The sequence below is a fragment of the Megalops cyprinoides genome, chromosome 1, assembly GCF_013368585.1.
Source record: "Megalops cyprinoides isolate fMegCyp1 chromosome 1, fMegCyp1.pri, whole genome shotgun sequence".
In the NCBI taxonomy this organism is placed as follows: domain Eukaryota; kingdom Metazoa; phylum Chordata; class Actinopteri; order Elopiformes; family Megalopidae; genus Megalops; species Megalops cyprinoides.
This window is the reverse complement of record NC_050583.1, coordinates 21,100,901-21,119,528: the sequence shown is the minus strand read 5'-3', so window position 1 is coordinate 21,119,528 and position 18,628 is coordinate 21,100,901. Positions and strand designations below refer to the sequence as shown.

Genomic DNA, 18,628 nt, shown 5'->3' with positions numbered 1-18,628 from the left:
GTTGGATTTATAATACTGCCTTTGCGTGTGGACCCGACTCGTATGTGCCAATTGGCTGTGATAAATGCCAAGTAGCTTTTGACCTGTAATAGTGCATCGTGTAAAACGCTATATATAGAATCAACCCTATCTTTAAATACTTGTCTCCGTCGTTTACGCCAGAGTAATATCAACAAATACTTCGAACTGGAAATGCAGTAGCGAAACGTAGTAATTTCAATGCAGAATATTGACGTTGAATTCATGATTCAGTTGGTTATGTTTGCAAGTCGAGTCGACATCATGTCAACTTTAGATATTAACACTGAAATTACATTTTAAGTGAGTCTGAATTGCAAATGTCATTAACGTTTATGAAACAGATGCATTTTCCGTAATAGTAAAGCAGTAAGATTCCATAATGTGCATTACGACAGGAAAACAAGGATTTTACTCCTTCCTCCCACATGCAAAAATTGTAAGCTTTTAATAATAGTTTTTTTTTTTCCAAAGCAACACAAGCCACTGTAAAATAAATTACGTAGAAATCACGCAGGGTTTGTGATGTAAAAAAATACATCAGCAAATTGCTGTTCTTTACTTTAAATAGCCTACTTGTGACATTCAGCAATTGCTAGGACAAAGTAAACTGTAGTCTGAATTCAGGGCTTCTGTACCGCTGATGTGTCTGAAGGTTCATTGAGGCTTGATATTTCCATCACTGGCAAGATAACCTTGTCGTGCTTAGAATGGATGGTAATTTAAGTCGCATGTGCTGGAAATGAGATGTGTAAAGGAAAAAAAAATAGAAATTTGGATGAGGATTAGAAGATTTGAGATGGCAATGTGGCGCAAGCAGCACTGGTGAGGAGTGGAAGAGTGCTTTTCAGAAGAATTGCCAGCTGTGAGTGACATCAGCATAAACATCCTTCCAGGTTGTTAACTCCTATCAGAGCAGGTGCTCCTGAAGGGTTAACTCTTGTGCCACAGATCCACAAGCACAACATCAGAAAATGGGACTCTGAAGAAGTGTATCTCCAGGATCCCCAACCCCGAGAAATGGTAATAAGTTGTTTTTGGTTTTAAAAAAAAATACACTTCACTGAATACTTCCCTATACTAAATTCAAATGTGGAAGACTTAAGCAGATTTTCAAACTTTCCATTTGTGTAATGTCAGCATGGAAACCTTTCAGACATGTCGCCAGTCTCTGAGGAACTCGGAAGATCCAGAGTTTAAGGAGGCCTTCATTTCAAATATTCAGCTCTTCATGCACAGAGAACACCTGAATATCACTGAGTGGAACAGACTGAGTCAGTTCAGCAATCCCTTTGGCTTCATGGGGTATAACTACACAGGTGAGGGTCTCTCACAGGGGTATTGGAGAGGATGAATCTCTTGTGATAATATAATAACAACAAATGTACCCATGTCACTGCACACATTCATGAATTGAGAGACTCTACAAACATACAAGCCATTTTTGATCAACATAGACAATACAATCATTGCTATACATTTGATTGAGTGTTCAGCTTTTGGAACAGTTGGGGTCATTTGAAACAGGGTCAGGGTGAATTGACTTTTCTCTCCCTGTAGTGGTGAAACAGGCAGTGGATCTTATCCCCAAGCCAAGGGACCATCAACTGCTGCCAGTTCCCACAGCTGACAAGCAGGGCTGTATCCGTTGTGCTGTTGTGGCCACTGGAGGGATTCTCAATGGCTCCAGGATGGGCAAGGAGATTGACTCTCATGACTATGTTTTTAGGTCAGGGGAGGAAGGCAAAACTTGACTGCATTTGAAGGCTCTCCCTTGTATCCTACATTACATTACATTACATTACATTACATTACATGAGTAACAGTGTCAGACCAGGCTAACAACACTCACAGGCCAGTGTGAGCATAACACCATTCAAGCCCTATCACAAGTTAACTTGTGCAACCTGACAAGGCAATGGAAGTGTATCACTACATTACATCAGTCCCTAGAACACATAGTCCAAAATACATCACAATAGTACATGTAAAATAGACATCAAATCCTAGAGGTAAGAGGTGTTAGGGGGCAGGGACTGAGGTGGAACTGAGATGCAGTCTGAAGAGGTGGGTCTTCATTCTGTGACAGAAGATGGCCAGTGATTCTGCTGCCCTAACCTTCATGGGGAGTTCATTCCACCACTGAGGGACCAGTACACACAGGGATTGTATCTGAGAGGAACGACTCTGTCGGGATGGGACATTCAGTTGCCCTGTAGATGTAGAGCATAGTGATCTTGATGGAACGTAGGGTTTGAAGACAGATCGTAGGTATGAGGGGGCTTCTAGATTTTACAAACCTGTTTACAGTCACCTTTATTTTTTTCCTTCCAATGATTGATATTACTAAGCAGAAGGGTAATTCAATTGTGTTCTTTATGCCCTCTCCTAACATATTTACATCTGGCAACATTCATGAATACAAGACAGCTTGTATAGCTTATATCTGACATAATATTCATTATGTAACTACATATTTCGCTGAAGCAATTCAGGTGATGGACAACACTCAAGGGCACAACAGCATTGTCCATTATGGACACAAATTTAAAGTTTTTATTCCAGTTTCCTAACCCCTACAACACTATGACATTGATTCATCTTGTGACAAATGAGGTGTAAATTTGACCTTGTTTGTGAGAAGCTCTGAGGCCATCCCTAGTCACCTTGGTTTCGATAATCTGTTTGATCTGTTTACACTTTGGATAAAAGTGTCTACCAGATGAATAAATGTAAATGTAATGTAAATGATCTCTGTCTGTAGGATGAATGGAGCTGTGGTTAGGGGCCACGAGGAGGATGTAGGGACCAGAACCTCTGTGTTTGTCCACACTGCCCACTCCTTGGTGGCCTTGCTATCAAGCTTCCCAAGTGCTGACATCCCAAGTCACATCCCAGTGGATGAGGTAAAAGCTGATTGTTTCACATGCATTCTCACACCAGTGCTAATGAGATTTCTCTTGGTATTCAGCCATTCTGTGGTTTGGTTTTTGGAACATACTGTTGGAATCACCGGTTTCTTATCTGTGTCATTTTAAAAATAATACACATTTTACCATTCAAATAATACTTATACTTGCATTATAATTTGAAATGCAACCACTCTTTACAATCACTGATCACAATGGATGACTAATTCTAGACAATGTGCTGAAGAATGTGATATCACAGGGACTTTGGAATACCCACCAGGTTTTAATCTACCTCTGCCTTCATCCACATAGTCTGCTGAAAATTTTAAAGCAGACATATCCACCCCACAAAGTCCATTATTTTCCCCTCTTATCAGGGAATCCGGTATGTCCTAATTCTGGAGCGCCTGTGGGATTTTCACTTCCTCAGAGCCCTGCTGTTGAACATGACTGTACCTGTGGGAAAGTACAACAGAGAGATGTGAGTGGATGTCGACAGACATCGAGCAATCAAGAGCTTCACAAATTTGTCTACTAATCTACCATACTGTATACAGTTTACAGGGCAAATTACCAGCATTGTCATTAGATAGGATCCGGGTGTTAGTATTTGTCTCTGTGGGATTCATCTGACCACTGTGGAACTTTATCCTTTGCCCTTTGTCCTTATTCGTTCAGTTTCAGTGAGGCTGTGTGAACTCGTGATAATATGTAAAAATAGAAATAATAGAAAGACTAAATAAATTTGCTTAAATTTGTTACCCAGCATTAATGACAAAACACTCTTGAGAGTTTGACTGTGTTGGACTGGTTTTGCCAGTGGAACTGAATGTATCAAGTGCAAAGTTGTGTTTAGTAATTCTGTAGTCTGCTTCAGTGTCAGTGTTTTTCATTTGCACTAAAACTGTTTTTAAAATAATCTCAGATTCTGTCAATTATCATATCTTCATAGGCCAATAAAATACTTTCTGGGACATTTTGATATCAACAAATACTATGTGCTTCATCCTGACTTTTTGAGATACATCAGGAACAGGTGAGAATACAATGGTCACAGAATGTTGCTCTTCTCCTAATACTGGTCTGACAGATTTTAACGTCGTTTTACCTATATATTTGGTGTTACATTCTTAAATTTCACATCTTTATGCTCCTGTGTTTTAATTTCATAGATGTGTTTATTTATGTCTTGGTGTTCAAGAATTAGATTGAGGAATGAGGTTGTACAGTATATAACAACATACAACATCTTTAATTGTTGCAGAAGGACAAATTGATTTTTATTTCACTTTTTCTAGGTACCTGAAATCATGGCACCTAAATGCATTGACTTGGCACATGTTCAGACCCACCAATGAAGCCTTCAGCCTCTTTTTGGCAGTGCATTTGTGTGATGTTGTAAGGAAATTGTATACTTTCCTCTAGACTTTCCTCTCAAACTCAGAGCAATATTCTCACCCAATCAAGGACACTGAATTTGATTTTCATGATTTTACCATAATAAACAACCAGCTGGAGAAATCCGAAATACTTGGTTCATAAGGCGGTCAATTGAATATTATGGATATAAGTAGAAAGTACTTATTTTATTTATTTATTTTTAAAGCACCTTTCATAAAATAAATCAGCATAAGGTGTATTAGTACAAAAACTAACAGTAGCCTGTCCCCCGTTCCTAAAACAGACCTCCAGAAGAGTCCAGAAGTGGCTGACCTATAAGTGCTTTCTCTGGTTTATATGGTAGAAGCATGCCTTTTATGCAGTCAGATGCCATTCCTTTTTTGCCTTTCATAACCAACTGCAGAATTTATTATCAATTCTAACAATAACAGGGAGCCAATGCAAGGATTTAAGCACTTGGATAATGTGCTCCCACTTTTATGACCTTGTCTGTCCTTTGTTTGTCCCTGACTGTTGTGTTCTGAATAATCTGTAACTTTCCAATAACATATTTGGGAAGGAAATGGTTAACAAAATGTCTGAGCATTTCAGACCAACGAATCGATCAAGATCCCCATATATTTATGCAAGTGAATGTCTGCAGCATGAGACATCCCTTCCTGCTCCAAAAGATTAGCATTTCTCAAGGAACTAGAAATTTATTCGAACCAGCAACATGAATGACACTTACCTTCATTGCCACGGGATTTTTGTTGGCTGTGTTTGCTTGTTGAGTTGTTCTTTTCTGTATCTGGCCAGTTTCCAGGGGATTAGCTTGATTGTCTTTTAAGGTGGTCAAGAAATAATGTCCAGTTTTTCCTAAATTGGGCCAGTTAGGTTTTTCGTTCCTCCTGCCCCCCAGGGTGGAAATTCTGCATTGTGAATATCTGTGGGAGAACCTGTTTGTAAATGTGATGCAGACGTGTTATGCATATAAATGTTATGCATAAGACAAAGATTGACTGATTTGTAATTCAGATTTTTTTTTTTACAGTTAAGTGTTCAGATTAAGTAGATAACAGCTGAGTTATCTACCAAGACCAGGAAATGATTTGAACTAAAAGGTGCTTCTTGATCTTTCCTTTTCCCTTGTACCCACTCTCAGGTGGACGCCTATGGATTCATTACAGGGAATCACAGAAAATATCCAAACTATTACTTTAAAAAGAACCAGTCTGAAGCAGTTTTCTACATGAACCACAACTACAAGCTGGAGATTGACTTATGGGAAAGACTGCATGCTTCCAAGATCATTAAACTTTATCAGAGACAAGAGGATATACAACTTTAACAGCATCAAACAAAAAAAAAACTTTTTGGTGATCATGATAGCTGTTGTTGCTATTCTTTGTTTGAAAATTGAAAGGTGACGGAGTAGCAACATAGAAAACTGCAAGTTGTGAGTGAATGTCTGTACATGAAAACATGATTTCCCCACCCTGTTGCTGTCATATGAAATGTTTGTAAAAAGCAATCACTGTACAATATTTTACTTTAAGATCACAGTTACATTCAAGAAGTTGACACGTTAACTGAGAAGAATTATTTTAGAATGCCACATAGCCCTTTGTGGTTTTGATGTTAATATCCATGTACAGTGTATCTCCTGTTTTAGACTTGGACTTTGGCAGAGCAGTGTATGTAGAAGTATGATCAGCCCCTCTCCTTTCTCTGTGTATGCATAACATACACCAGAGCCCCTCCCAGCTGTGGCTTCAAAAAAATACCTGACATAATACAATAAGCACCACATAATGACAAACCTTTCATCTCCACCCTCTGTAGACATAGTTTGAATTATTTAATAAGGAATATTAACTGACATGCTTGCAACTATGAATGGCTTCTCTAGTGTAGACACATAGTTGCACAGTGTGTATGTGTTACAACTTGTTGAAACTGTCTGCAACATGATAGAGCTTGTCTATGTTTGCTGGAACTAGCTGGAACTAGCAGTGGTGTGGTGTAGTGGTAAGTGGTATAACCAAGGTCATAGCAGTCTAAGGTTGTACCTTTGGAGAAGTTACTTAACCCAGATTGCCTCAGTAAATATCTAGCTGTTTATATTGGTAACATAAAAAAATAAGATAAGTCTCTCTGGTAGAGAGTATCTGCCAAGCAGACATGACGTAATGTGAAGTCAAGAATGAACAAAACAGGGATAGTATTGAGAGAACACTGGACAACAATATGGTACTGTACAAATTCATAATTTCATGTAGGTGCAAGACATTCTTCATTCTTCTTCACCTGTGTAGTTGTGTAATCTGCCAAGTGCCACATTTTAAGTACAGTAACAATATTACTCCTCCCATGCATGGGAAGAGCTGAGAGCTGCAGAAAACAATACAAGCCTGTTTTGATTGTTTATGGAAAGAATTTCTAAGCTGTGACAAGACTTTTGTTTGTGATGACAAGTCAAAAAACTGAGGTGTGTGTGTGTGTGCAGTGCCTTTTGGGAAACTGGTTCTGCTCTAGTTATACATGGAGAAGGAATGTTTTAAATCTGTTATTACGGGGGTATAGTTTCCTGATGTCACTTACCAGAAAATGTCATTCATTCCCTCTTTCTCTTTCTCTTTCTCTTTCTCAGTCTACTGGTTGTACTGGTTATACAGGGTATCATGAAGGATTATGCTTGTTGGTTGTGTGTTTAAGACCTCAGCAGTATCTGAGTTTTTTTTTTTTTTTTGGGGGGGGGGGGGGGGGGGGGGGTGATATAAAGGCCTTTACACAACTCTTTCCATATAGATTGAGAAGCATGCTCCTCTGAAAGTTTTAAAGTGCAGCATTATTATGAAAAAAATTTACAATTCTCAAAACAGTAACACAGTACCAAAAATGTACATGATCTATTTATGATCTACTGATCTAAATATATATTGAAAAGTGGGAATAAATGCTAGTGGGAGAAATGAAATGAAAATAACTGCATGTTCACCTGTTCAGTCTATTAACTAGTTGCTGAATTTTGTATTTTTTATTAATAGTTAGTTAACTGTCTGTACTCCATGCACAGAACTGAATACCTTTATATATCAGGTATGAACAAAATAAAAAAAAATGATTGTACAGTTTGTTTCACAATAAAATGTTACAGAAGGGCGAATAACCTGCAGAGCTCACTTGAGTAGATTATAGGCACCTTGCCAATAAATTTTCCTGTTTTTCCACAATTCAAACATGATTACAACCTCACATTGCAACATTTCTACAGAGCACACTTGAGCAGATTATAGGCACCTTGCCAATAAATTTTCCTGTTTTTCCACAATTCAAACATGACTACAACATTAAATTACAACATTTTGCTGTTGTTTGATGCTGATGTTGTTTTTTGAATGACAATATGTTATGTGATTAGTTCCTAGTAATTATACTAATATTTAGTCTCCTGTTCAAATAAATGCAATGAATTGTGTTAAACCTTTAATGGGATTTTTATTTGCAATTTTCATCTTGCGCATGAATGCGTGGTGTGTCATAGCGATTCTTACATTCATATCCCAGACAGATAAGTGGTTTTAACCACTGATGGAAAAAGGCTGGCTTGACACACACAGCCAATCAGCAAAGCTAGGAGCTGTAGGACACGTTTTGCAGTAACTGTGGGCATTTTTGTTTATGCAATGTCTCTGCCAAGAGGACATTTTGGATAGTAGTTGTTTGTGCGCTCTTCTTGGCTTCCACAAAGCTTAGTACTTTTACTGTATATATTATTTGGTCAACCCAAAATCCTGCAGCATAACTGTGGATAACCCAGAGGACCATACAATAACAATAACAAGCACATTTCCCTTGAAAACAAAAAGACAACAAAATCTTTATTTTCCTACTGTTGGTGGTGTGCTGCATAGCCATACCACTGCATGTATTTGACCCCTGTTGGACTGTTCTGATAAGCTTACTCTAGCTTCAACTGTCTTGTAGACACCAAAACAGTGAAATCACAACACAAAATACAACTATTGAACCAGCCATTGCTGCTGTTTCCTCACTCTTATAATTAAGAGAACAAAAATGTCCATACAGTATAAACACTGGTGTAACCCGCAACTTTCTTAATGCTTACCAAAGATCACCCCCTTGGAATGATAGAAAAAAATAGGCTTATCAGAACAGCATTTACTTAGCATGTATTTTTTCCTATTGTGGGTCAGACCCAAAAGGCTATCTTCAGGAGGAAAGTATCTGGTCACTTGCTTCATTAAAGACATTTTATACAGTAGTTTTGATCTGTAAAAGCAAATCTTACAGACAGATATGTCTGTGTATGGGTCTTTACATGACCACAACTTTAAAAAATAGGCTGTCAATTTAAACCTGGTTTAAAATACCATTTTAAGATGGTATGTAAGCTGGGCAAGACTTGACTTTTCAGGTTGAGTTCTAGTTGCCATGGATTGTCCATTTTGCATATACTTCCGCATGTCACTGGTGACTCACCAACGATTCCCAGAAGCTACCTACTGAGCCGTAGAGATCTTATCCATATGAATGTTTACTATAACAGGCTCTTCTAACTCTCTGACTATTGTTCTCACAGACAGCAGTTGTGGCCTACAGCCATATTTAATGACCTCCTTTTCAATATATACTTTCTGCAAAGGCTACTGATTTTACCTTAACTCACCAACAGTTTGCCTGGACTTAGCCCCTACTCAGGGAAGAGGACTTTACTTTGTGTCCTACTGGTCTTGAAATCTTTGTGACCACATGTGGATCCAACAAAACATCAAATTCATACATGCACACAATTCATACCTCGCCTTTTTAAATGATGTTTTCAGTATAAGAATAATGTTCTCACAAGATACCCTTTGGAAAACAGAGTTGCTGCAACTAAAAAACAAAAGACCAAAAAGGTCAAGAAGTCCAAGGTGCACTTTTTAGTTATGAGTTTCACTGCTGTTGTGACAATAATATATGAAGCTAAGAGTTCCCTGATGTCTCCTGAGCAACAGGTGAGAGTCATGTCTACATAGACTGCTGCTTCTGCCTACCCTGCAGAACTGTGATCACACCACTTTCTGCCATCAGGTAACCCTGTCACCTCACCTTGACATCACAGACCTGTTGTGAAGCGCTGGCCAGACAACAGCACAGGAACACAATCTTGCTGTTAAAAAAAATAAAACAATTCTGGAGAGGCAGCGCCCTCTTTTGCTTATATATGGTTAATACAGCATCAGCAAAAACACATCAGTGAAACTTCTTCACACGATTTGTGATTTCTATACAGTTCTCACGCTTATGCTGCCTGAGGAACATAGACTGCTTCAGAGGATGTCTGTATGGAAATGGTAATGGTTACAGATGAAAACAAAATACTTCCAAATGTTTCTTAACCAGTTTGAATAGTGTGAACTTAAAGATGTAAAATACAGAATACAAGGAATGTATTTCAGCATAACATGGTGTATTTTACAAAACATGAGTTTTTGCCACATTCATTCATGTCATGAATATTACCTTTAAAATAAATAAATAAATAAATAAATAAATAAATAAGTTCTTATCATATTATCATATTTAGTGTCAGAGAACTCTCTGAAGACTACAGGTAAATAAGTCATTGACCTCCACAAATTGGATTATAGCTATGAAGAAATTCACAAAAAAGGTGACTCAACCACTTTCTACTATATTGTCCATTGGTAAGAAACATAAGGCTACTGTTATTGTGGCAACACTATAGGGAAGAGGATGCATGTCTATCTTGCCACCATCACCAGTAAGAGAAGTGGTTCAGGAGAGTCTTCAGAGAGTTCTCTGACACTAAATATGATAATGCATGTTATTGATGAATCTCTTCTCTGCGTTACCTTTTATACCGCAGGGAAACAACAAGACTTTTGATGCCTCTCTATATATCCAGCAGCTTCTACTGAACTTCCACTTAGCAGAATATTGGTGCAGATTTGTGAATGGATGTATTTATTTATGTTTTTGATCAACACACCTCTCTTTTTAACATAGCATAGCATATCAGTTAACATAACATAATCTTGTACAGTGCACAATCACCATCTATGCAGTATTTCCAATTAGAGCAATTGGAAATACACCATAAATTTGGAATGGTCAAAATCATTTCAAGCACTATTTGTATGTTGTCTCTGTGATTCTTTCTATGTAATCCAGATAACTGCCACCAACAAAAGTCATGTCATCTATTTGAAATGATTGAAATCTATTGTCCTGTCTGTTCTGCTCCCTGTGATGGACTGGCATTGTGTCCTGGGTGTGGTTCCACCCTGTGCCCTGTGACTGCCAGATTTGGCTCTGACTCACACTCTAAACTGGGATCCCTCTGTTGTTGCAAAAGGTGGATTTAGTGATTTTAATGATTTTGATCTGCATTTTGGTGCTTATATGTGACATTTAATCCAGTTGAAGAATGTAGCCCCATTGTACAGAACCTTCATCCTTTTAAATAGAGGGCTATTCTTCCCAGTCACTGATCCTCACCTTGCTCCTGACCAGATCTGACAGTGATGTTATGTCTGAGCAGCACTTGCCTTAACAAATGCAAAACCTAAAGGACTGAATTAGGTTAAGACCTTAAGATAAGGATTTATTAGTGCTGAATTTGCCTCAGCACAGAACATCAAGCTATTTAAGTCAGTGCTTTAATTGGTCTGGTTGATGATGATTCATAACTGAAATAATTATTTTGCTTTCTTTTGACACCTACAATAGAACATTGTCTAACGCCGAGATCAAAAATAGCTTTGCGTCATAAGTATTCAAAGATACAGCATATTCACCTGAAACATTCTTAGGGCCTTGTCAGATGAACTTGCATTCCTTCAATATTTCATCACATAGGTTTGGAGTTATAATATTTAGTCCATCAATGCTCTGCTGTTTTCATCTATTTTGACACAAATGTTTGTCCTTGATGAGCATCCCCAGTTTGTAGTGAGTAATGTGTAATTATTCTCAGGCTGAGATGAAAGAGCTCTGACAGCCTGAGTTAAAAAGGTCTTCAACTGTTTGTACATCTGTTTGAGGACACAGGTTTGGGGGTGGATCACCTTCCCACCTTTGATCACTCTCTGAGCCCTTATCTGTTCTGCAAAGACAGGTGCAGGGAATCAAAAAGCACAGGCTTGTCTTGTGTAAGACGTTCTTTTAGTCTCTTTCATTTTTTCATAACACTAAATTCCCTGGAAAGAATTGTTTTATCATAAATATCTTTTTGGAAAGATCTGTTTACTGCTGATCATTAAACTGAGAGCTTTGTTCATGCACATACATGCCCTGTGTGCTTTATCAAAACCTTCTGTAGGGAAATTTTGACCCCTCCTGGTCTCAGCACATGAAACATATCTACATTGTTATGGGAAAATGTACTATAGCCATGAAACCGCTTATTAAATGAAAAACAGCAAATGAAATGAATACTAACTAAAAATGCTATCTTAATTTAGCTTTGGGATTTGTATTTAAGTCATGCTGTTAGCCTCATTATGTCAATGTATATTTAAAAAAACGAAGGACTGTTTCTTAGAGAGGGTTTGTTATAGCCATGCTGTAGACAGGGGGATTTTTTTTTAACTAAACCCAAGTGCACTGCCTACTTTCTGTAGGTAAAGAGGGGCCATAATTCCTAAGGAACATGTCCATCACTAAACACTGCTGCAGCTATGTGTTAGTTGCCCAATAGTGTGAAGGAGCCGAGCGATGACTGTGCCAGATGACTGCTGTATCATTAGAATCATCCCATGGTCAGTGTCTCTGTATGATCAGCTTTAGACAAACTCACAGGGACTTGTAGTCAAGCACCACTGTTTTTTTCACCTATCTGTTGATTAATTCCCAAGGGTTTTTTTTTTTTTTTTTTGCAAGCTCAATCGTGCCTCCGCCTGTCAACTTGAACACACATGTGATTCCCAGCACAGCGCTCTGCATAGTTTCCTTTCCCCAACTTTCTGTCCCAAGTCTGACATAATAGCTTACATATCATATGACAAGTAAACCATCATCTGTACATATTGGTCTCCCCAACACAGCATTATGGCATTTCCTTGCCACTTGTCACGAAATCTGAAGAGAAATGAGCGAAACGAGTGTTCACAGTGTAAATGGGAATGATGTATTTAGCTGCCTTTCCATCAGGAGCACAAAGGGGATGAAATGCATGTCATGAGTTCAGTTAATTGTGTGTATGTAATAGCCTACCGTCTTGTGCTGCGATAGCATACAAAACGAACAAACAATCCTGAGCGTTTTATACACTGCTGTACTCCGTTTATCCAGCAGACGTCACCGAAAACACATTATTCGTCTGCGGTCTATGGGAGAAGTTTTCAGCCGACGTTATGGCATTCATTTTTATCTTACTGTACGTTATGGTAAGGCAAAGTGACCAACACAACAGGGGAAGAGGGAAATCAACGTGGGATACGCCACCCTAGCCATAAAGAGTAAAGGGTCCGGTGGATGAAATAAGTAACAACAGATACCAAACAACTTAGCTACACAGTTGCTAAATCCAGCATGCTAGCTACATAGCTTTGCCACAAACTTAGCTGGTTCTTTTACAGAGCGAGATTCTCTCTGCCTTGCTCCCCAGCAGTGAGCAGACAATGAAGAAATCATCACAGGGCAACCGCCTGTCACGAAAAAGTCATTCAGTTTTATTTGGTCGGTTTTCAATGATCTGACCTTTGTCAGGGGATTCATTGATTTTGCTTTACTGACTGCTTTCCCTGTGCTGAGCTCCCGGCGGGACAACACCGCATCAGAAACCAAAGCTTTGCATTTTCTTCTATGGAAGAAAAGGAAGGTGGAGCTTGAAGACTGACGAGACGGTGGGTAGAAGGGACGCGCTCCCTAAGTGGAGGATATTTGGCCAACTGACAATACAGGAGCCCTGAGCAGACTCCAGAGTTTCTAGCGGCGGAGTGAGGAGAGAGTACAACAGGATAGCTTTTTAACCCGGCAAACTGTAAGGGTTTGGCGAAAGACACCCGTTTATCGCCGTGACCAGTGTCGTGGAGTTGTAATCCAACGATCTGGACATCAAGACTTAAAAGCAGCTTTCCCGGATTCGTTACAGTTCGCCCGCTCGCTATAAACAAGTTCCTTGGATTCTGTGAACGGGACCGTTCAGCAAACCACCTTGACGTTTGGCTACATAGCTAGCTTGCTAGCTGGCTAGCCGACTTTTGGGAAATGTTTCAACATACAGTAAGGTGAGACTGGCTCTAACTGAGTGGATAGGTAGCTTTACCTACATAAAATGCAAACAAAAACGGCATATAAAGTTTTATAGAAAAAGCATGCAAAGTACAAACTTTCAGGACTATATAGCTGGCTATATCTGTAACTTTCGCTTGCCAGCTAGCTAACTTACATTTCGGAGTTGCTTGCTTAGCTACTAGCTAGTTCGCTTTTTTGGAGATACAGCTATCGGTCCAAAGTGAAGTTTGCGACAGTTGTGGATTGGATTAGAATTCAGGAGCCGTTCATATGCAGCTAACTTTAGTGTAAATCATGGGACAAAAGTGCATTTGTAAGGTTTGATTGCCAGCTAGCCAGCCACCTTGTGCAGCAGCATCTGTATAACGCAATACTTTATATTTACCTAATATTACCAGCATAATTCAGAAGAAATTAGTCTTATTGGGGTATTTGAATACGAACTACATAACCAGATAGATAACTAATGTTGTGTTAATTTAGTAGTGGCTATTGCAGGTTTATTGTGGCATGTTTGTGCTGAACAAGAACAAACGTGTTTATTTTTGCTTCACATTAATCATAATTTGGGTACTTTGCACGCACAACGTTAATACTGACCCCCCTACTGTAATGGAGCTGTTATTCCCGAAGTGCATCAGGAAAGATACTACAGAAAAAGGCATAGGTTGCTTTCGCATTCTGATTGATGGTTTGGTTAGCAAGCCAACTGGATTAAATTAGCAGGTAACATGCACTTTTGAAACGTAGTACTGTTGTAAAATGTGTTATAATTTTACCATAGCCGTTGGTAAAATTACTAAACATGTTTGAGATTACACATACAGTCTTTGCAACTGAAAGATACAGTTGAAGCCAGATTTAAGAAAGCTGACTCTTTCAGATAAATTAAAATGTCAATTTTCCAAGTTCAGTGCAGATCTCCTCTTCTTGCCTCCCTATCATAAAATAGGGAGGCAGACTTTTGCAAGGTTTATGGTGTGTTATTTTGCAGTTATTCTTTTGTGTTTTGAGTACTTCAGTACCAAAATCAGTGACTGATAGCTAAACTCAGTTACCGTCTGACACTACATTCCTGTCGTAATGCAGTTAGAGCTAATCACACATTTTCACCCTGCCATGAACCCGTTACCTCCACGTGCTTGCACATTTTTGTAAATCATGGTAATAGTACAGCGAGCTGACAGTTTTGCACAGAAGAAAATATGGAGCACATGAGCACTGTTTAGAAATAATAGACCTAGCTGTACACATCCTGTGTTCTTTCACTGGTGTGTAGACAGACACTGGCAGGTTATGTAACATGGTTACAGAAGGCTACAAAAACAGCACAGTACGGGCACTATCAACAGCTCCTTTTAAGCGCATTGCTGTGTTAAGTTTGATGGGACCAGTCCAGTCTTAAAAACAAACAGTCTGTGTTCTCTGGTGTGCTCTGCGGTGTCTGTTTTCACCAGGCTAAGTGCAGGAAACCCCAAAGTGCTGCTACCCTGTCCCTCCCACACTACAAGTAGCTGGTGTAAAATTCTTGCTTTTAATATGTTTTTATGGAGGTTCTCTTTCCCCAGAACTTCATTGTTGCTGGGGGAGCTTGATGGAGTATTCTCTTTGATCTCTGATGTGCTATGCACCCCGCTCCTGACAGACCAGAGAAAACTTTTTTTTTTTAACATTTCTTCAGGATATTATTCTTCCACACTTTGTTCGTGTTCCCAGGGATGAACAATTGAGGCTGAGTGAACCGGTTACTGCACTGGGTTTCCTGCAGGACAAAAAAGAAGAAACAAAAAGGAAAATACTTTAGCTGGGCTTTATGCCAACTTCAGTAAAAAGTAGATTAATTTCTTGGTATATTCCCAAACAAGTCTAGAAAATGGGATGGAAGTTTGTTGCAACATAGCAAAAGTTACCCGTGTGCCTGTGGAGACTGTTAATGGCACAGCCAGGTTCCTTAATGAAGTCTTTGTACATTTTAATCAAAGCAAAAAGAGAACTGATGTATTGTTTCCAACACATATTGCAAATAATAGTTGGCTAACAGATTTTTGTTGTTATGCTTTATAATCAAATACATGTTTGCCTGTTTTGATTTCAGGTTCTGCTGTGCAGCTTAGAACACAGAACGCCTTTGAGAAACCAGGGAACAACTTGGTGTCAATACTCTAAGGGGCCTCAGCCCTTGGACCCATTGTAAAACCAGGGAGGACATCCTTTTCAAAGTGAAGAGCAGAAAGAAACCAGGTTGCAGCACTTATGTTCTGTCTGGCCACCTGTGGCGCGTGCTTCAAAATGGAATGAAAGCGCGCCCTTACCTTCTGTGAGGTTGCGATTGCTGGATTGCACGGCGGATCGCTGACGGCCTGCCGGGGACGGCCGCATCTGGCGTTTGATCTGCCCGTGGCATCGGCTGGTCTAGGGGGAGTGGGTGCCGGCGGAAGAGGGAGGGGGTGAGAGCCGGGGAGAGCTTCATGAGGTGACCCGCAGCATGGCTGTGTGAGGCGACACCTGAGCGCATGCGACTGGACACTGGCGGAGTTCCGATCGAGACGCTGGGACCATGGGCAAGGAGCAGGACCTGTTGCAGGCGGTCAAGAACGGAGACCTGCCCTCCGCCCAGAAGCTCTTGGCTAAGGTCAAGGCCAATCGAAGCAGTGAGTGTTAATGCTTTATGGTTGTTACAGAATCATGATTTTTGATTACACTCAAACCATTAATGTTATTGTGGTTATCATTTTATGTGATATAGTTATAGGGAAAAAAAGCAATTAGTGGTGGGCTTTGCACTGCTTAAAAGTGCTCCTTTGCATCCTGGTAGCCATTTAAGTGTAGACTATGGCGGGGCATCCGGGGAGGTTGCTTGATGTCAGGAGAGCTGTAGGTGAAGCAGTTTGAAGGACTTCACAGACAGGGATGCTGAGCTATGCATGTGGCTTTGGGGAGATCAATATTCTCGGATTAATACACAATTACTATCCTTCCGCTGATGATCTTTTGCTAATTAGCCAGCTCCAGGGAAGCCGGAAGCCATTGCTTTCGTTTCGCCAGCACTTTGAACACCCTTCCCCATCGGTCATGTGCAGGGCACTGTAGTATCAGAATACACGCGCCTAGTGTAGTAAGGCTTGAGAGCTGTGCTTTTGTTTCACTTTCTGACAGGAGACCTTGAAGGAAATCAGCTAAGGCATTTTGGCATACAGACAGAAAGCAATTTGGCCTCCCGTTGTATTTTCTGCACGGCGTGCAGTGTGTTACTCATACTAAACCATTTCAGCTTGTGTGATATTTGTACATACTTTCCATGTAAACATTGCCTTCCTCGCTGGAACAGGGAGGAGCAAACAAGCAGAGCTGAAGATTTCAGGGTGTGTGTTGTGTGTGGTGAAGGAGGCTGTTGGCCGGTCTGCTCCGAGGCTCCAGGGACTCCTCTGTCTCTGAACCTCTCACCCCAGAGTGTCGGAAAGTGGCCGTCTGGGAGGGAGGTGTCCCCTCTGTGCTGTCCCTCTGCGTGCGTCACTTGCCACGCAGGCTCCATTGTCTGCACGTTTATCACCTGCATCAGCTGAGGCCGTGACAGATGCCCAGATGCTATCTGCCAGGCCCTCCGTGCTCCACGCTCTGTGCTCCCCCCCCCCCCCGTTATCTTTTCCTGCTGCTGTTTCTTTTCTGTTATGTCGTCAACAAAATGCTCAGTGGCAAATTCACTGCATACCAAAGAATGTAATCAGCTGATTGCAGGGATCAGCAAGGCATGTACAGCGTGTGTTTGGTCAGATACTCAGGTCCCAAGAATAGCATGAACGGGCCGTGCTTTCCTTTTTTCTTTCACCAGAACTGTGCCCACAAATGAATGGCCTTTTTCTATGCCATTGTTAGCTAATTCAATTCAGTTCAGTTCAGTTGTAATCACATGAGAGTGCAGTTACTGTTTAGCCATGGTTATGTTCGGACATTGTGATATGTTTTGTCATTGTTATAGCCAAACAGTAAAATTGAATGCCGCGTTTTTCAAAAACGTGAATGAAAACACGGATGCAGTTTTTGAACTGATATATCCAGGCGGCGCTGCGGGTTCAGACCGGGTTTGTTTGGGAGAGGAGGCCTGCAGCGGAGCAGAGGCGAGGTGAAAAGGGGGAACCGAGCCGCCCCTGTTCGCCGCGGTTCCTTTCTGCCTAACCTCCCCTGTCCCTTTCTTACTTCATCTCCTGAAGGGTCTCCGAGATTGTTTCCAGAAATCGGATTAGCGCCGCGGCTCCAAAGCCCAGTTACTGAGCGGTCAGCACTGGGACACGCAGGCGCTCGTCAGTGATAACTTGGCCCGCGCACCTGCTGTGCGCTATTCTGGACCCGTGGCTAAGCCAGCCCAGGGCAGATGGAGGCTCTGCATTGACTGAAAGGAAAGGGGGGGGGGCGGGGAGAGGGAGGAGCACGGGTCAAGTTGTAAATAAACCAAAACATGACAATTTTTCAGGATCAATATCTGTCACAACCTGCTCCTCCCCCCTGTTGCTGCCCCTGCCCCCTCAGTGTGGGTGTCGATTGCCTTGTGAAACTGCAGCACAGCCAGCTGAGTGTGGAGGTGACTGGTGCCTCACTTAAAAGGCTTCTAATGTTGTGTCATCCTGTGTTCTGAAGATAGGTCCAATTCACATATGGGGCAGCACAGTTAAAAATGTGTATTTTACTGTTGCGGCTGCATAGAGTAATCCATGCTCACTGTCTGCAGTAGCACAGGTGCTCTTAAGTTGAAACATTTAGGGCCACATTGAAAATGTATTGGCACATTCACAGTAATCTGTGTTAGTGGTCCTCACTGTGTATGACACAGTGACAGCTGTGAGCTGTGTGTCTGTGAGCATTATAAAAAATATGCAAGTAATGCTTTCCCAAAGTACATTTACAACCTTGTAGGGTGCTGAGCTTCTGGTAAATGCCTGGTAATTAGACTAGCTGTCCAGTTGAAAACATGGTTTTATATTTCTGTATTTGATGATTGCAAGAAGTCAGTCAAATAAGCATTTATTCTCCTTGCCTAGTGTTGCCAGATTGCC

The 18,628-nt window shown here is 40.6% G+C and overlaps 2 protein-coding genes across 5 annotated transcripts in view; both read left to right on the top strand.

Moving 5' to 3' along the window:
• Window positions 1–661: 661 nt before the first annotated feature.
• Window positions 662–5,661, top strand: LOC118776906 (alpha-N-acetylgalactosaminide alpha-2,6-sialyltransferase 1-like). Its single transcript, XM_036527583.1, has 9 exons — window positions 662–673; window positions 970–1,041; window positions 1,175–1,337; window positions 1,579–1,747; window positions 2,783–2,924; window positions 3,308–3,411; window positions 3,883–3,966; window positions 4,229–4,328; window positions 5,476–5,661. The coding sequence occupies exons 1-9, from the start codon at window positions 662–664 to the stop codon at window positions 5,659–5,661; spliced, it is 1,032 nt and encodes a 343-aa protein (XP_036383476.1).
• Window positions 5,662–13,240: 7,579 nt separating this feature from the next.
• The window catches only part of LOC118776860 (caskin-2-like), a 62,868-nt gene continuing 57,480 nt past the window's right edge, over window positions 13,241–18,628 (top strand). For all 4 annotated transcript variants that reach the window (XM_036527495.1, XM_036527486.1, XM_036527478.1 and 1 more), the window contains exons 1-2: window positions 13,241–13,573; window positions 15,676–16,231. In XM_036527495.1, the coding sequence (XP_036383388.1) occupies window positions 16,138–16,231 (94 nt within the window). In that variant the 5' untranslated portion in view covers window positions 13,241–13,573; window positions 15,676–16,137. The remainder of the gene's footprint in view (window positions 13,574–15,675; window positions 16,232–18,628) is intronic.